Source organism: Oryzias melastigma, linkage group LG21 (assembly GCF_002922805.2).
Source record: "Oryzias melastigma strain HK-1 linkage group LG21, ASM292280v2, whole genome shotgun sequence".
In the NCBI taxonomy this organism is placed as follows: Eukaryota; Metazoa; Chordata; class Actinopteri; order Beloniformes; family Adrianichthyidae; genus Oryzias; species Oryzias melastigma.
Window position 1 is genome coordinate 19,619,524 of NC_050532.1, and position 17,050 is coordinate 19,636,573.

Here is a 17,050-nt window from a genome sequence, read left to right on the forward strand (position 1 = left end):
CTGGTAAATTTTGGCCTTTTCTTTATTGCAAAAGTCACACAAATTGAGATCAAACCCTTTTTATGCTTTTCAACAAAACATTGAACATTTAGAGACAAATAAAAATGTATAAACTCAAAAACAAAGCAAAGACAAGGTCAAAACAATGTGAAAAATGTCTAAAAAAAGTAAGCGAGGCTTTACTCAAAGTTCCAAGGTTGGATTTTAAGGGAAATCACATTTGTGTCATAACTCTTGTTTTATTTTTTTAAACCAAAAATGTCAAAGCAAAAAAACTTTTTTAAACAGTCACGCTAAATTTTGAATGACAACATTGCATATATTGCTACCATCGTAAACAGGTGATTAGCTATAATACCTCTGAGCTGTTGATCAAAATTTAAAATGTTAACTTTTGTTTTGAAAAGCAAGCATTTAATGAGGTTAAAATAGCTGGTTTTGTTTTCTTTAGATGTTTAAATCTTTGGTGCAAAAGTTAGTTCAGTGTGACAGCTAGAGAACACAGAGTTATACTTAATTTTGTTATATGTACTTTATTTATACCACCTGCTAAACTCCCTATGCAGCATACAAGAATCGTTGTGTTTAAATATGCATCTCTTGATTTAATAACAATTGGATCTGTCTTAAGTGGCGATAGTCAGAGGTAAAAAGGTGGACTGGATCGTTGGCATCTGGGGCGCAGCCTCTACCTAGGCTGGAGGTTTTGGGCTCCCTCTCCATGGGGGGTCAGGAAGATCCTGGCTGCTTTAAAAAAAACAAAATAATAATGATAATAAAGTGGAGTATGTAAGAGAAATCCTTCAAATTAAGATGCTCTTAGCTTCTGTTTGCTCATCTACTACACAAAACAAATAGAAGGGGAAAAAAACCGTATTACCATCCTCCCTCTGCTGTGCTTTACACTAAAAAAATCACCATCTTTTCCTAAAGGAATAAAAAGTCAATTTTTAAACAAACCTGAGCATTAACACTTATAAAGTCAAGTCAAACTCAAGACACAGTTCTTTCTTCTTTTTTTTTTACCTGGAACTTTTCACTTTCTGACCTTGTGGTGAGTTGGCTGGAAAGAGGAGTAGCTGTTTTGAGACTCCTCTATTCTGGGAAATTGTTTGCGCTGACTAATGCTCTGACTGTTTGGAAATTACCTCGAAGTCCTTCACAGATTGTTGGGCAGCAACAAAAGCTGCTCCAAGATGAATGCAGATGTCTCTTCCAGTGGATATTGTGTTGACAACAAAAGTGAATTCTCCAGCTCAGCAAACGCCCATGCTCCTCCTCCTTTAAGGTGTGCTTTCTTTGTTGGCGGCAAAAACTCCAGAACATTTTATCCACTTTGGTTTATATTCATTTGGTAATTATCACTAATAACAAGAAGGTGCACTTAAAAGTGTTGCTTTTCATATTCATCTTATAAAAGAGATGCAAATAGACAAATAAAACAAAAAAAATAACTAAAATTAGGTGAACAACTTTATTCTCCTAAATCTATTTTAATCTGAAAAGTGAGCATGAAACTAACATTTTTCCCGTCATAGTATCTCTTTAACACATCAATTTCTCAATGCATCGGATATACATGGGGTGACTCATGGGGGTTGCATTATATTATGCTAAAAACACATCGGATTATTCAGTGACCTTTCACCTGAGGAGATTACGAATAACAAATCAGGTATATTTAATTCAGAGGATGAAAGCAATCATACCTTTCTATTATATAAGGTGACTAAAATCATGTCACTGAAACAGCTCTAGAGGCGGCGTTTACTGTGAATTTCTGCATAAAACACGCAAATCTGGAAAAAAAAAGTTCAGGTTTTTAAAAGTTTTCTGCCTCTATAAATACCAACCTGCGGTCAGCCGCTCATGCGGTGTCTCCCTCCTACAACGTGCCCTCGTTTATCCACAGAGGGTCCACACTAATTAGAAACGAATGTGGAAGCATTTATTAGCTGCTTTGGTCAGCCAATTAATGGAAACAGATCATGGAAATGTCAGAAGAGATAGAAAATAATTCAGCGTTTGCCGTGGCTCAGATATTTCAAAATTGGATTATTCATGTGCGACATCCAACATTTTGAAACATTTTCTCCTGGATCTGGAGTAATCAGTTTGTTTTCAGGCTGTTTTTGACACACATTCTGTTACCAATTTTCCCAAGAAGTATGATTTTAATAACAGTGCTGTCTTTTTTTTTTTTCCTTTTCCCAACCAATAATATTACATGCAATATCATATTTTCACTCATTCTCAGCTGCTATATATAGCACATCAGATTTTAAGCTCTGAGCCTTTCAGGGGACTCATTGCACTATAATATATTTGATTATAGCATTTGTGATAGAAAATCTTTTTATTCATCTATTATAATAATTCATTGCTTGTTAACCTTGTTAAATGAACCCATCAGTGCACAAATGTGTTTCTGTTTATGTGAGTCACGTCCCCGCAGTTGTGTAATATTTTATTTTGCAATCAAATGTCTTCAGTGGAGATTTGGAAAACCTTGCAAGTTTCAGAGGTTTTTCTTCATAAATACAAACGTTTGTGTTAAGTTTTGCACACGCACATGTCAAGTGGGGACTTGGACTTGAGATTCGGACTCGAGGTGCACTTATCTCACATACAGAGACTCAAATTTGACGTGACATTTGAGGTAATCCTCATGAGGAAATCACTGGTTTCAAAATAAAAGCTCAGCTGACGATGCTTTGTCATTGGGATTGCTGAAACACAAACTGCCTGTTATTGCTTGTTGTTTAAATTAGTTTTTTGACTATATGAGTCAATAAAATATTAATTTTAGGTGTAAGTTTAAAGACTTGATTTTAACTTACACGCAAAACTTTAGTTTAGACACCAAAAAAGGGAACTTGAGAGCATATCTGGTAAATTTCCGACTGCATTATGCAAATATTTTGTGCATACTTTTATAAATGAGGCCCCAGGCCCTGACAAAGTTTTCGTTTTTCAGTTTTTCACAAACCTGTACTGTATTACACAACTGCTTTTGCAATGCGACTCTTTCCTTTTAACAACTTGGCTTCCCCATTTTTTAACACCTATAAAAAAGGTCTGGAGAACTTTTTTGATCCTTTTGAAAAATTATTTTTACTTAATTTAGTCAAATTTGACGGAATTTTAACTCTATTGTGGTTGATGGATTTTTTAAATGTAAGGTATAGATGAAATGTTTGTCTAATAAACTGCTTTTTTTTATTGTGAAGACGTCATTCAGAAGTGTTCAGGAAGTGCAGACAGGAAGATCTTAACGCAGATAGTTGTTCCTCAACTGAAAGTTTCTCTTTGACCAACTGATCTTCAATATTTACTCACATTTTGCATCTTTGGTTGAAACCAACCAGAATTACAAGAAAATTCAGACAATTTAGAGGCTTTTCTTAAGCCTTCTAGAGTAAACTGTATCCATATGTATGATAATATATTATATTTGTCTCGCTGAAGAACCATTTTTTTTAATAATATATGAGATATATTCATGAGCTCCTTTTCCTACCTGGAAGTAAGATGACTCGATCTCTGAAGCTCCGCCTTGTGCTCCTCCATGACATCATCTTAGAGCTGGCCTCAGCAGCGAGTTGATGAATCTGCAGATTAGGTGCAAGAGGAACCAATTTTTCTCAGGCTGAATCTTAGTTCTTCCCTTACCGATGCAGCTTCTTCCTAACCCTACTACATTTAGCCGTCTAAACTGAGAGATATGGAAAAATAGTGCCTTACTATCCCTTGATGATGCCATAAATAGTTGCTCCTTTGTTACAGAAAAATACATACCTACGTCAGTTTTAGAACTTTAAAAAATTGACACTGAAACAAAAATTCATGAATTGCATTTTATATGTAAACTTGTGTGCTTCAGAACACACCAATGTGAAAAAATACGTTTCTCCTTTGTAGCACAGAGCTACGCCAATCACCCTACCAGGTTAGGGAAAGGCGGGTGTGTGTTTGAGCCTGGGGGCAGTGCAGGCAGTGCAGACTCTTCCTGGAAGGGGCTCTTCCTCCAGGTTTATACGTGTAAAAGTAGAACCAGTCGTTTTCGCGGATTGGTAGAGGCTGGAGAGGAATGATCTGAGACACGTGAATGTATCAAAATACTGCTTTTTCATGAAGAATTAACATTTTAATTAACTTAAAACTTAATAAAAGTTATATGATAATGGCCATTCATAGCTAAAACTTAAAGAAATCTTTAATATTACTGAAGCTTACTTTAAAAAATGGTCTATTATGTCTTGTTTACAACACTAAATGAATTCTCATCTTCACACTTTGTAGGCAAATATTTGTAAATCAAATTGAATTTTTTAGTGCAACAATTTGTTTTTAGCTATAATAAAAACATTTCTGCATAATTTCCTATAAATCTTTATAAAATTTAGTTTAAGATCACAGGTGTCTTTGCATCATCTTCATTACATCCATACCCCTGGGCTTTGTCTTCCTGCGTCAAGGAGTATAATGACAGTAAATGGATTTAGAACAATAAGCTCATGACTAATCCAGTCCTGATCACATGTTCCCCAACATGATAACTGGCTCTATATGGAGCAGTCCAAACGGCAGTCAAATACTCTACCTATATCTGTCTCCCCCTTATCTTTTATTACGTTTTTAATGCAAAAATTTCCTTTTGATAATATTTGCACCTATTTGGATACATGGAATTGCAGTAGAAGTCCAGTATAGCAATTAACACATATATATTTCTGATTTGTATACATATTTGGACATTACTGTTAAAATGGTTGCTTTCAAAAGCTTCTAGAGTTAATATTTTGACAGCCAAAGCACTCGTCATTTCTGCTCCTTATTAGGTCAAGGAGAGTGGATCCATTAAATAGGCTGAGTGGAACGCGGCATCACTCTGAAACTACCCTGCCTGTCCTGCGGTGGCTTACACTCTCGTAAGGCTTAAGACCAGGAAGGGCAGGGATGATGACGTTGTCATCTGAATTATAGATTATAGTGCGTGACAGCACAACACAGGGGCACATACGCACCGCTGTAGTGCAGAGGCGCCGAGCAGAAGGTGTTCCCCCACACACATGGGAGAACCTAACCAAAACATCCTGTCTGTGTGAGCTGCACACAGTGTGCTGCAGGAATAAAAACCGTCTGATTATATGATATTTTCAGACTTACAGATGGTATTTATGAGCATTATGGATTTTCTGAACATTTTGCTACATTCTGTTCTGCTTCCTAATGAGACATTTTATAAGTGCTTAAAGTTAAAAAATATATTTTTTTAAAGGTGATCTTCTGTGTTTCCCTTTTCATTTCAAGGCTTTTTATGTGGTCATTACATTAGTTGCAACTGTAGAAAACAGTATGGATGTCAGCGTGTGAAATGACGATAATGAGCACTCCCTGCTGCTGTCGGAGTCTCAGGTTAACCAGACTCTGAAGCTGACACGCGCTGCTTCCAGCGTGGCTCTACCTGTTCCTGTCAGGTCTTTACGGCTCAGCAGGTTAATGGTTGTCAGGGGGGTTTACGGTCATCTTCATAGGTTGGTTTGAACTCTGGGCTAAATCCTTTCTGTAAGAGTTTCTACTTTATTTTAGTTTAATTAGACGTTTAACAAGTGAACTACTACCTTTTTTAAGTTGGTAATGTTTCTTTTTAGTTAACAGCATTTGTACCTGAGATATGTTTAATTCATTTTCTATTAAAGTAGTTTATAATACATATGTAATTCTTTAGTTTTATAAAAACTTGTTTGAAATTTCCCTATCTAGATTTTGTTTGATCAATTGAGGATTTTTCAGAATGCAAAGTCTTAATTTAGGTTAAAAAATAAGGAATAGAGTTTTTTCTATTTGTGTCACAGTGGGGGTTTCATCATTTTTGTTACATGGAAGCAGGAATCCACTATTACAGAAGAATAATAGTAAAATTGTAAAATAAACCGGCCAGACCATTTGAAAAAAATTGAAAATGTAAAACAACAACAAAAAAAAGTATGGCAAAGTTTGTCATGTGACTTCTAGTCTTTGTTGTCCTTTCTGTCAAACAATCATTGAAGCTCTCAACAAGATGGATAGTAAAAATGTTACATTTTAGCCCTGAAAATAGCATTTTTTTTATATGAACGGCAGAGTTAGATTCTAGCAGATTTCATAGGTAAAAGAGTTGTTAAAAATAACCTTATTTTTGTGTTTTCTTTCCTTTTGTGGGAACTATGAATTGAGGTTGTGGAAAAGCATGTTGTCACATTTTGTATTCAAGATGGTGATGTTTGGTTAGTCTTTCAGCTCAATGGTCATTGTCATTTTGTCCAGTTATGAAATCACCTTTAACATATTACCCAAACAAATCAGAATGACAATTGTAGGAACAGATATTTTAGAGCCTTAGAGATCACCTGGCATTCATAAAACCATAATTTACATGCCAGACATACTAATAAAAAAATAATACAAGTAGTAAAATAATGAACTTTGTGGAAATTCACCTCCAAAACAGTGTCATGAACATTTTATTAGATGTGATAAAAGTTTATGTAACCAAACTAACTCAAAATTGCACTTGCACTAGTAATGTTAGGTTGGGCTTTAAGATAGTGAGAGAGAGTGTAGAGAAAAAAAGGGATCATGGGAAATAAACGGAGGTTTACTTCCATGCTAACAGTTCTGCCCACCACTCAGATGCAAGTTTCTGATGAACTCCTGCCGTTCTGCAAAAACTTTTCTAGAAAACAAGACACTTTCTGATATTACCTAAAATACATTTGCATAATCCTAATTAAAAGACAATTTTAACATAGATGAAAAGATGACCGGAGTGGGACTTCAAAGACAGATGGAAAGCGGAACAAATACACGAAAAAAAGATCCAAAAGTACCATTGAATCTAAAAAATGCATGTGATGTGCAAAATTTCCGGATTTCAGATGCTACACTGCAAAAGGAACACTGCTGGTTGCTGTTGGGGTCAGTGACATAAAAATTAAATAATAACGAAAAGGGAAATAGAGGAAATAGATTGTTTGTAACATCCTAACTTGAGGCGTGCACTTATAAGATAAGATTCTTGTTTCTTTGTATGTGTGGACGGCTGTATTTTGTGTGATCCAGGAAGTAAATAGTTCTAGTTGTGTTCTCTTCCGTATTTCATTCTTGTTTTTATTTTATCAAAGGAAGGTGAAAATGGTGTTTGGGTCTAAAGGGTTAATAACATCTTTCACCTTCATTTTTCCATCAAAGGAGGGTTCATCCTGGAGGGAAAAGTGTCTGTTAAAATAAACAGTTTCTGGATGAGGGGTCAAATAAAGAGTAAAAGATCAGACCACATAAAAAAACTAAGCATTAATTAAGCATTTTAATTAATGCATTTAAGCATTTTAGGCTTTCTTGGAGTCAGGTCTGGGAGTGGCCTTGTTGGCCTTTCCTTCATTCACTGGGTACAACTGGGTTCACAAATTAACCCCTTGACATTTAATGTCTTTGCTATCAAAATTAGCTTTATTGTACATTTTTTCTACATATTTTCCCTCCCAACTTGTCATATATGGACACATGGTTCGGGCGCCCTCCGGGTCACTTTTTAACATTTTGGGTGTCCCCAACTCATTGTTATTTGACGGGCTTTGATGTTCCTATTAAATCACAGGTCTCCCTCCCTCGGGACGCATAACCAGTACGGGGTTACGGTACCCTTGGGTTGGGGATACCTGGTTAGTGTATGCATTTTTTCCCTGTCTGTGGGCTGGTACCAAGCAACCCTAGGACTGGTACCGGCATAGGAAGTGAGCATAGGCAACCTAGGCAGCTGCCTAGGGCGCAGTCTGGTGGAGAGGGTGCCAAATTGCAATGATTAGGCTATAGATTCATGCTTTTTTTTGACACACCACACATTTTGTGTAAAATGTAAAAGAAAGGTAATAATTAAAAGCATAAATTAAATAACTCAAAGTTTGACGTAAAAATCATGTCTCGCCTAGGGCACCATGCAGGTTGGGCGCCCCTGATTTAATGGAAACAGCCCGCATGTCAAAAAATGTAAAAAAGTGAAACGAAGGGGGCCTGAACCATACGTCCATATTGGACGAGTTGGGAATAGGAATGCATTGAATTTTTAGCCCCTTCAAAGGAACTCAACATGGAGGTGCCTCACCAACACAAAGTCTTGCTCAACTTTTTTTATCATTTCCACATTTCTGTCTATGAAAGTCCTGACGAAATGTGTTTAGTCTAATGGAAATCCAGACAGTTGTGTTGGGATTGTGAGAGAAAATCTGCACTCTGCACCACATTCATTGTTCATGTTTTGATGGGGTCCTTTTAGATCCTCAGGATCAAAGAAAAAACGTTGACTTTGCAAACTCAGAGTGACGGACGGTTGTGTGGTGTAACTTTCTTCCCTCCTGTGTTTCAGATGAACGTCGGACAGTGAGGACCTGTCAGAGGATGTGACTGTTCTGCAGGGTCCTGTGCTGAGTGAGGGAGGTCAACGCCGCCCATCATGTCTCATCATCCCTACCAGCGGGGTCCCCACGGCCGCACCCTGAGCTCCGAGGAGAGGAGCTCTATACAACTAAACAAGAATTCCACGCCAGTTCACAAGAGCGCCTCCTCCTCTTCCTCCTCCCAGCGCGACAGCCGGCAGGTAAGACTCAGGCCAGCTTTGAAAAATTCTGTAGGAAACACAACAAATTACACTTAACCATGGATTATTTAATCCTCTAAAATGTTAATCAGAAAAAGGTTAACGAGCTATCAGCCTAATGAGACTTTATTAATTGATTAGGTGACTGTTGTTTAGCGAAAGCGACCTTAATTCCCTGGTTACCGAATGAGATCCCTGCAGAAACATCAGCAATGGAAAATTTATTTCAGGAGTCACATTAGTGCTTTTAGTCGAAACCCCACTTTGAGTCAATGGAAGCCCCCCCCAGGCCCCTTTCCCTCTCTAAACTGCTGAGTCACTGTGGCAGCAAAGAAACAGGACACTGAAACTGGAGTCTTTCACAGCCTTTCCATCGGCAAAGCCTTATGAATATTTCATAGGAGACAGGCTGAGGGTTGGTGCTCCACTGAACATGTGGCACGAGGACGCTGGTGGGAGGAGTGGTGGCAGATAAAACTCCAAAAGGAGCATTTCAAGATTATTTAGCTTTTTCCTTTCACGTTGGTGTATTATTGTGTCCTGGATTCACATTATTCCGTTTGATATGGAGTTTCACTTGTTTTTTTGAAGAGAATTCTTCTGGCTGAATCCTTAAAAATGCTCCAGGGATTTTTTTAAGACACAGTTGAATTGTCATAAATGGAGAATCCTTGGGTTCTAGATACATTTTAAATAAAACACATATATTGGTTTTAATGCCCTTTTTTTTTTTTCGCAAAACAAAGATTATTTTTGGACAAAATTACTCTAACTGAGTGACATCTTCTGCCTGCTAAAGCCTGCTTTTGCACATGTTAACTTTTGGCACTATTTGCATTTCAGTTACAAAAAAAATCTAATTAATGTTTCTGCTTTCAAGTAGATGCTGAATTAAGTTAATTTCTGTGTTTTAATGCCTATTTGCATCAATAGGTGTCAAGTGGTTAACAACCAATGTTTCATAAAACAAATAGTTGTCATTACTGTATATTATAACTTATTTTTACTCATTATTTCTATTTTTATACTTTTGTCTTTTTATTGTTATTTATTGATTTTCTGCATGTGAGGAATATTTTGCACGTTTGATGATAAAATCTTGAAAATAATTCAACAGAAAGTCATTTAAAGAATATTCATTTAATTGTGGATTAGAATCTTAATGGTTACAACGGTTTCCTGTCAGGGTCTGCAATGGGAGTTGATGTAGCTTCAGTAGATTGGGCCTCATGTATAGATTTGCTGTAAATTGCTTTTTTCCTGAGGAATCCATCTATATATACAGACATGTAGTTTAGTGAGTTAATTAGCTATAATTGACTTGTGTTCATTCTTTTTAAAATAGATTTTCTATTTAAACAATGTTTTTTTCAAATATATTTTAGGTATCTTTATGTTAATAAGAAGAAAAATGCTAATATTTTGACATTTTAGATAAACTCTAAATCTAATTTTATTCTTTAACTTTATAAATTGAATTATGGCTCAATAATTTCTGCATTAATTAAAAAATTTAGAATTATACATCATGATATTGATTATATTATATCAAAATAACGATATATATCACAATATATCACAGTAAAGTATAGTTTCAGTTATTCTCTGAAAAAAAATGACAAAAATGTCATTACTTACTTTTCTCTGACTTTATTTTTTCAAGTTTTTTTAGTAGATTTTAGCACAAAAGTTTAGCAACAAACAATAGAAGAGTCGACAGACACTGCATTGCCATATCGCCCAGCACCAGAAGATAGATAAATAAAATCAAAGTGATTAATTCTGTGTGAGGTAAATGGAGGGATCAATAGTGTTGTAAGAAACAAACATTATTCTTTTTGACGAAATATGAAGGTTTGAAGCGCTTTATAAAGTCCTCATCTGTTTAGATCCAAGTCTTCCTGCCAACGCAACACAACTTCTTCATGTGAATCCACGGATCAGACCTTCATGACCTAAACGTTCCCTAGCAGATGCTCTTCATTGGTGCCAAGCTTCAGCTCTCCAGGAAAGGCAGATGTGTTGTTGTTAATATCAATTACTTAACTTTGATGAGCTTTGCATCCTGATTTAACTGGACAAACATTTGTGCGCAACATTGATTAAACTAAATCACATCCGTCTTGTGTTGCCCCTTGAATTGTTTATCACTCTGAGGATCATGTTAGCAGTTTCGTTATGAATTTTGACAGAAAAGAAATTAATGTATCTGTAAAAATAAAATGCAGGCCAGTTAGTTGCATGAACTTAGTTGTGTTTAGTCTTGGGGTGAAGGTAGAACAGTTTTTGAAAGGAGAAAGGCGGCACTCTGCTGGTTTTTTTGCAGATCACTGCACTGACGAGGAACTTTGTGTGAGAATAATCTGGAATGGGAACATTTAGTTTGTAGGGCTGGATGACATTCCTCTGAGGAACACATAGTGCAGCCCAAAAACTGTTTGAGGAGGCGTGAAGACATTTACTTAAAAACATCTATCCACAAGGAGGGATCTATAATTAAAGAAAGATCCAGTTTTTCTTAAGTTTTAAAATGTATTTTTTGTGCCTAATTTGTTTTGAAAAGATGTTAACTCAATTGAATCTGTTATAAAGATGTACCTGCATCTAAAGTCAGTTTATTTAAAGACTCACTCTAACAAAAATCGTATTTTTAAAATTATCGTGTTGCATTTTTCTGATGATAGAAGCAAATTAAGCTCAAAATTGCATTTCTGAGTATTTCTTTACTCAAATCATTGTGAATCAGGAACAGACAAAAAAATGCTGCTTGAAAAAAAATTGTGACGTAGAAGCTCCCTGCTCCAAATGAGGAAAGAAAGAGGGGCGGGGTTGTTCCGCACCAATAACCCCTCCCACAACTTAAAAAAGACAAATTTCTATTGAACTACTGCCCATCTGCAGAAACTATGTCCTTGAAAGTTACTGTTTTTTTTTTTGTTTTTTTTTATTTTAATTTTGGCTAAAATTGGCATAATATTAAGTAAAAGACCACTTGTGACACTTTTAAAATGGCACTAAAAATGATGGGAGTGGGACTTCAAGCTGCACGACAGGCCTCCAGGACAGCAATGACAACCTCAAAATGTTTCAGAGAAACTTCCGGTGTGTTATCTGCAGCACACAGACTCTCAGCTGACTCCAAACGTAAATAAATCAATATGTCATTAAAGAGGAGCTGACCGTGCAGCAAATATTTCGGCATGTGGCTCGTTCATGAGCTTCCCTTTTAGTTTTAGATCATTATCAAAAGGCGGCGCACACTGAAAATAGGCCTAAATGGAAATGATCAACATAATGACAGAAGTATCTAACGATTTCCGTCTGGGAACTAAGATGAAGGAAGCCAATTGATAACTTGCACTGTGCTTACGTCCACGAATCGATCAGGCTGCGGAATAATTTACAGCTGAATGAGCTGGCCTCTCTTGGCGAGGGTCCACGTTTTAATGAGGATTCTCTGTGTGAGGCAGACTGTTTTCCTAGCGCATCTGTTTAAAAAAAAAGGTCTTTTGCATAAATCTCCCCACAAGATGAAGCGGGACTTGAACAGGTACGGAGATATTTCCAATGACAGAACGCCTCGTCACTGGAGTCCGTCTGGATGTGTCTGCCTCACACAGGACAGCCTCTTCAGGGATTCACCGCCTCAGTGACACGCAGCAAACCTTTCAATGATGCAATGAATCAAACGCTGCAGTTAAGGTCTGACAGAGCAGAAGAAAGGACAAACACTCCTCAGAGACACCTTAGGCTAAATCACAACTATAAATATCAGCACACGAGCACACATCTGTGAGGGTTTCTTCCTACACACCCTTCTTTCAAAGACCCTATTGGAGTCAATTCTTGATTCTGCTTAAATGATAATGGCTAAAAAAAAACGCATGTAAGCAGCGATCCATCAAAGCACATAAAAGTCAGGAAGTTAAAACAATCCTGCAGAACTCTTTATTTTTCCAGATCATTAACATCTCATCTCAACAATTTCCTTATGTTCAAGTAATTGGGGTTGTTTGTTAAAATTGTTATTATTTTGTTTTTATGTTTTATTTTATTTTGTATAAAAATTAGTGTGTTCTGACTCTGCTCTTTTGCCTTTATACATTTATTGTATAAATTATATAAACAAATATATTTTAAACATACATAAAATGTTAATAATAGTGCAGTTACAGAAGCTGATCTTTTCTTATCTAAGGCCAAGTATTGTCTGAACCATTGACAATTTGTGCCGACGAGCAAGTGTGAAAATGTTTCCTTCCTTTGATTATGGATGTCGATAGGGCAAAAATATTCAGATTTCTGGCAAATTTTGGACACGTCACTTTTGTTCTAATTTAAATAAAATCAGGAATACCATGTATACTTAATTTTCAGTGTTTTTCAATCAAGAAGAAATGGTTTCTGCACAAACAGGCTAATAAATTAGCAATAATCAAACATGATTTCCAGAAGAATTCATCTTTTATTCACCCACAGTGTAAAGCCAGCTCCAAAAAGTTATTTATTTAGAATATTAAAAATTCTAAAAAGAAAATAAAGGGGAAAAAAAAGCAAAAGAGACTTCCAAAAAAAGGCTTTTTATACATTTTTATATAATTTAAGGACTTCTGACAGGAACATCCAGGAAAAAATCATCTATAAATCTGGTCCTCTAAAATCTATAATATCAAAAACCTACATATATCACTACATTGGAGTACAACCAACTCCCTGCACATTTTTCTCTCCGTTCACTGAAAGCTTGATGAACTCAGCATGACTTTTTAACGAGTATCTTTAGAAACCAAATTGACTCAAGTTTTCTCCATTCATACTTCCCAAGCGTGCTCTATTTGCAGTTCACCATGTTAGAGTGGAGATTGTAAAGATGAGCACGTTTGGACGGCTTCCAAGAGAGATGGACGAGTTTTTAAAGAAATGTTGTCATATAGACCTTTAATTAAGGTCAATACTAGAAAATATGTAAAGTTGGGGACTTCTTTGTGTCTCTTTTTATATATGTTTTTTTATGTAATAAGAATTAAAATATGTTTTAGTGTATGTTTTATGTGTTGACTTTTACTAAAAATGAACATATCATGTGGTTAATATGCTAAATAAATGAAACTGTTTTCAAATAAAAATTTCCAGATTATTTTCTAACCTTTTCCTGAGTAACTAAACCTACAGTTACACGATGCCTCTTACTCTTAACACAACAGAACAGAATCGGAAGACAAAATTGAACAGTGACGCTTTGCAGTAACCAAAGCAAATGAGCCACATGCCAGCTCGGACGGGGAAAACGATGACGTACTTGGATCTAGTCGTCTACAAGTGGATGCATCAGAATGGAGCGGAGCAGGGACCTTGTGACCTGCCCAAGCTCCTAATTTCACAAATTTTTCAAACAAAATTCACCAAAATTTTAATAAAGGAACACTCAGAAATGCAATGTTTAGCCTAATTTTCCAATTTTTTTTCTCCCATCAATAGAAAACACTCACCAGGACATGAGTATGTCTTTAAATCAGCAGTTGTGAAGTAAAGAAGCCGCCTTAAGGACATGATTATCAGTCTACTTTGAACAAAAGGTTTGCTGCACCGATAAAGTGGAGCGTCTTCTCTCAAAGCGACTCGGAGGAGGAGCTGCCCTCCGCGGTGCAACATGACCTCATTACCATACAGATTTGTCCGCCTGTTCGTTGCATCAAGAAAAAAAGAAAAAAAAACAAGCTGTTGTCTCCTTTTGTTAAATGTCCTACAAAGTCGGGGCGGGTGTCGTCACGCACAGCCATGTGTTGGTTTTTTGGCGCTTCACTGAGGAGCCACAGGCTGTTGTTTGGATTGTCGGAGAAGGTTGTGCTTGTTAAAGCGAAATGCTTTAGAGGCTTTTATGTAACAGAGTCAAATGTTGAAATATTAGTGTCACTCACTAGATTCATAAAAAAAATAATAAGGGTGCTTCTGCTATATTAGGATTTCAATTAAATCCATTGCAGTTCTTGTTTATTCTCCAAAAGTTAACAGTGGTTCTGATAAAAAATTATTTTAAAAACATTTCTGTTAAAAATAAACACATTCCTCATTTTTTATTTCAATTGATTATTTTTATAGCAGCAATTTACAACAGAAGTTGCCTCAAATCAACACAAGAAACACCAAATCCAACTAAATAAATCATGTGTTTTGATTCAATTTACTTCAGATTGTTCTAAAATGAGTAACATATGTTTTATGAATTAAAAACACAATGTTAATGAACGTTAGATTAGATTGAAGAGTTTCTGTCGTAATCCTTTGTTCTGAGCTCGCAGCTAGGCAACAGTGGAAAGAAAAACTCCCTCTAAATGGAAGAAAAGTTAAAAAAAACAAAAAAAGAGACGGAGGGCGTCCATCTGCCGGGATTGCTTTCAGTCCTAGAGGACAGGAAAGAGACGGACAAACAAAAAAAAAAAACACTGGAAGATTTGTGTTGTAGTCTTACACGCTTTCAGGAATATGATAAAGAGGACACAGGAAGAAAAATGCAGAGCGTCCTCAAATGACCCCTTGTTCAGCGTTTAAGGTTGCAAGGTTGGTTTAAAGTAAAACTCTATTCATTCAAAGCTTAATATTTTAAGAAACATATATATTTTTATTATGGACCAGGCAGTGAAGACAAATTAAAATCATGAACATTTTTTGGCCCTTAGGGGGATCTACTGTGACCTTTGCGTGCAGATGGATGTTCCCTCCGTTTACCTGTGAAGCAGTCTATGAAAGGTGTGAAACCTAAAGTAAAAAAAAAACCTAAACTAAATTTGGGTTATTTTTGGTATTTGTATTTTAGTTTATTTATTTTTGTTTTTACTGTGTACTTGTGACAAATAGAAGAGGAAAAAAATAGTCCTGATATAAACAGTAACTTTTGGTCATTTGAAGGCTCCTTAGAAATTAATAAAATGAATTTTTACACATAAAGCAACATTCATAAAAGATCACATATGTACAGTTCTGTTTAAAGTTTCAAACTTTACTCCAAACAACATCAAAGCACAACATCTTCACAAACACACAAGAAAATCCTTAAAGTGTTAAAGTAGAATCCTGAGTTCAAAGGGAGAATTGAATGTCCGTTTTACCCCTTTGCATAAAGAATCAACAGTTGATGGTTTTACATAAAATAATCCCATGATTTGTGACTACTTCTTCTTCATAAAGGGTTTCAGTTAAAAAATAAAATAAAATCAGTAGACTGCTGCTGTGGGCCATAATAAAAACAAAGCTTATAAGGTGTGTGGAGTTTGCATGCTATGGGTCTAAAAACATGCTTCATAGGTTAATTGGCATCTCTAAATTGTCTCTAGGTATGAATGTGTAGACCTGCAACAGACTGGTGATTTGTTCAGGATGTACCCCACCTTTACCCAACAGTAGCTGGTTGGCTCCAGCAACTCTGTGACACCAAAAGGCATTCAGTGGTTCTGAGGATGGATGTAAAAAAAAAAAAAAAAAAACTACAATTTAACAGGTTGTCTGACTTTTTTTCAGGAATGGGCCAATATATATATTTTTTCCGGCCAATACAATAACCGATATTTCCCCTGCAACTGTGACCGATAGCCGATATTTAAGTGACTACAATACCACAAAGTTTAGATTTCCTTTTTATTTCTTTATTAGAAACACACAACTTTTCTTGTGCTGTACAATCCCACTGCACTTGACTTTTTTAACATACACCAAGGGATGTTATAGGAACAAGTATCGCTTTAAAACTTTGAAAGTATATCTGAAAACATTAATTAATTGTCTATCCGACATAACTGTTAACCTTGAGCTTCCCATTTCCAGGGATCTATTAGAAACAAGAACACATTCCAAAAATGAAGTCCATCTGCAAACAGTCAGAATAAAATCAGCTGATTTTTTACATATCGGACAGATACCGATAAACTCAAATTATGAAACTATTCTCTGATACCAAAACTGGCACCAAAATATTGGCAATCACAACTTTGTTTTAAAATTAAAAATAGATTCTGTCCTAGTTAAAAGCACACATATTAATGATTATTTGGGATTAATGTTCAAAATAAATCTACCTAATTTCAAAATAATTAGCTTGTCTGTCAAGTATAGTGTCATTATGAGAAAAACGTTGTTCATGTTGGACTTTATTGCTGAAAATTAAAATGCTAATTTGGAGTCTATGTTAATGAGATGTGAAGTCAATGATTAACAGTTTCCGTGTGGTGGGCAGACTTGTCATCAAATGTGAGAATAACAGAAACATAATAGAAGCAGACGATGAGAAAGCCCTCTGGGAGTGTGAGGAAGGACCGTGACAGATACGCCCATCTCCCAACATGCTTCTGGTGTCAAACCGTGACCTCTCACTTCTGTTCCAGGGAGGACGGTCAAATTCCATCCTGTCCCTGTGTGATCTTG

General features: G+C 36.0%; 1 protein-coding gene across 4 annotated transcripts in view; it reads left to right on the plus strand.

The window, feature by feature from the left end:
* osbpl6 (oxysterol binding protein-like 6) overlaps positions 1-17,050 on the plus strand; it is a 46,261-nt gene that overhangs the window by 3,564 nt on the left and 25,647 nt on the right. For all 4 annotated transcript variants that reach the window (XM_024287152.2, XM_024287154.2, XM_024287153.2 and 1 more), the window contains exon 2: positions 8,405-8,635. In XM_024287152.2, the coding sequence (XP_024142920.1) occupies positions 8,492-8,635 (144 nt within the window). In that variant the 5' untranslated portion in view covers positions 8,405-8,491. The remainder of the gene's footprint in view (positions 1-8,404; positions 8,636-17,050) is intronic.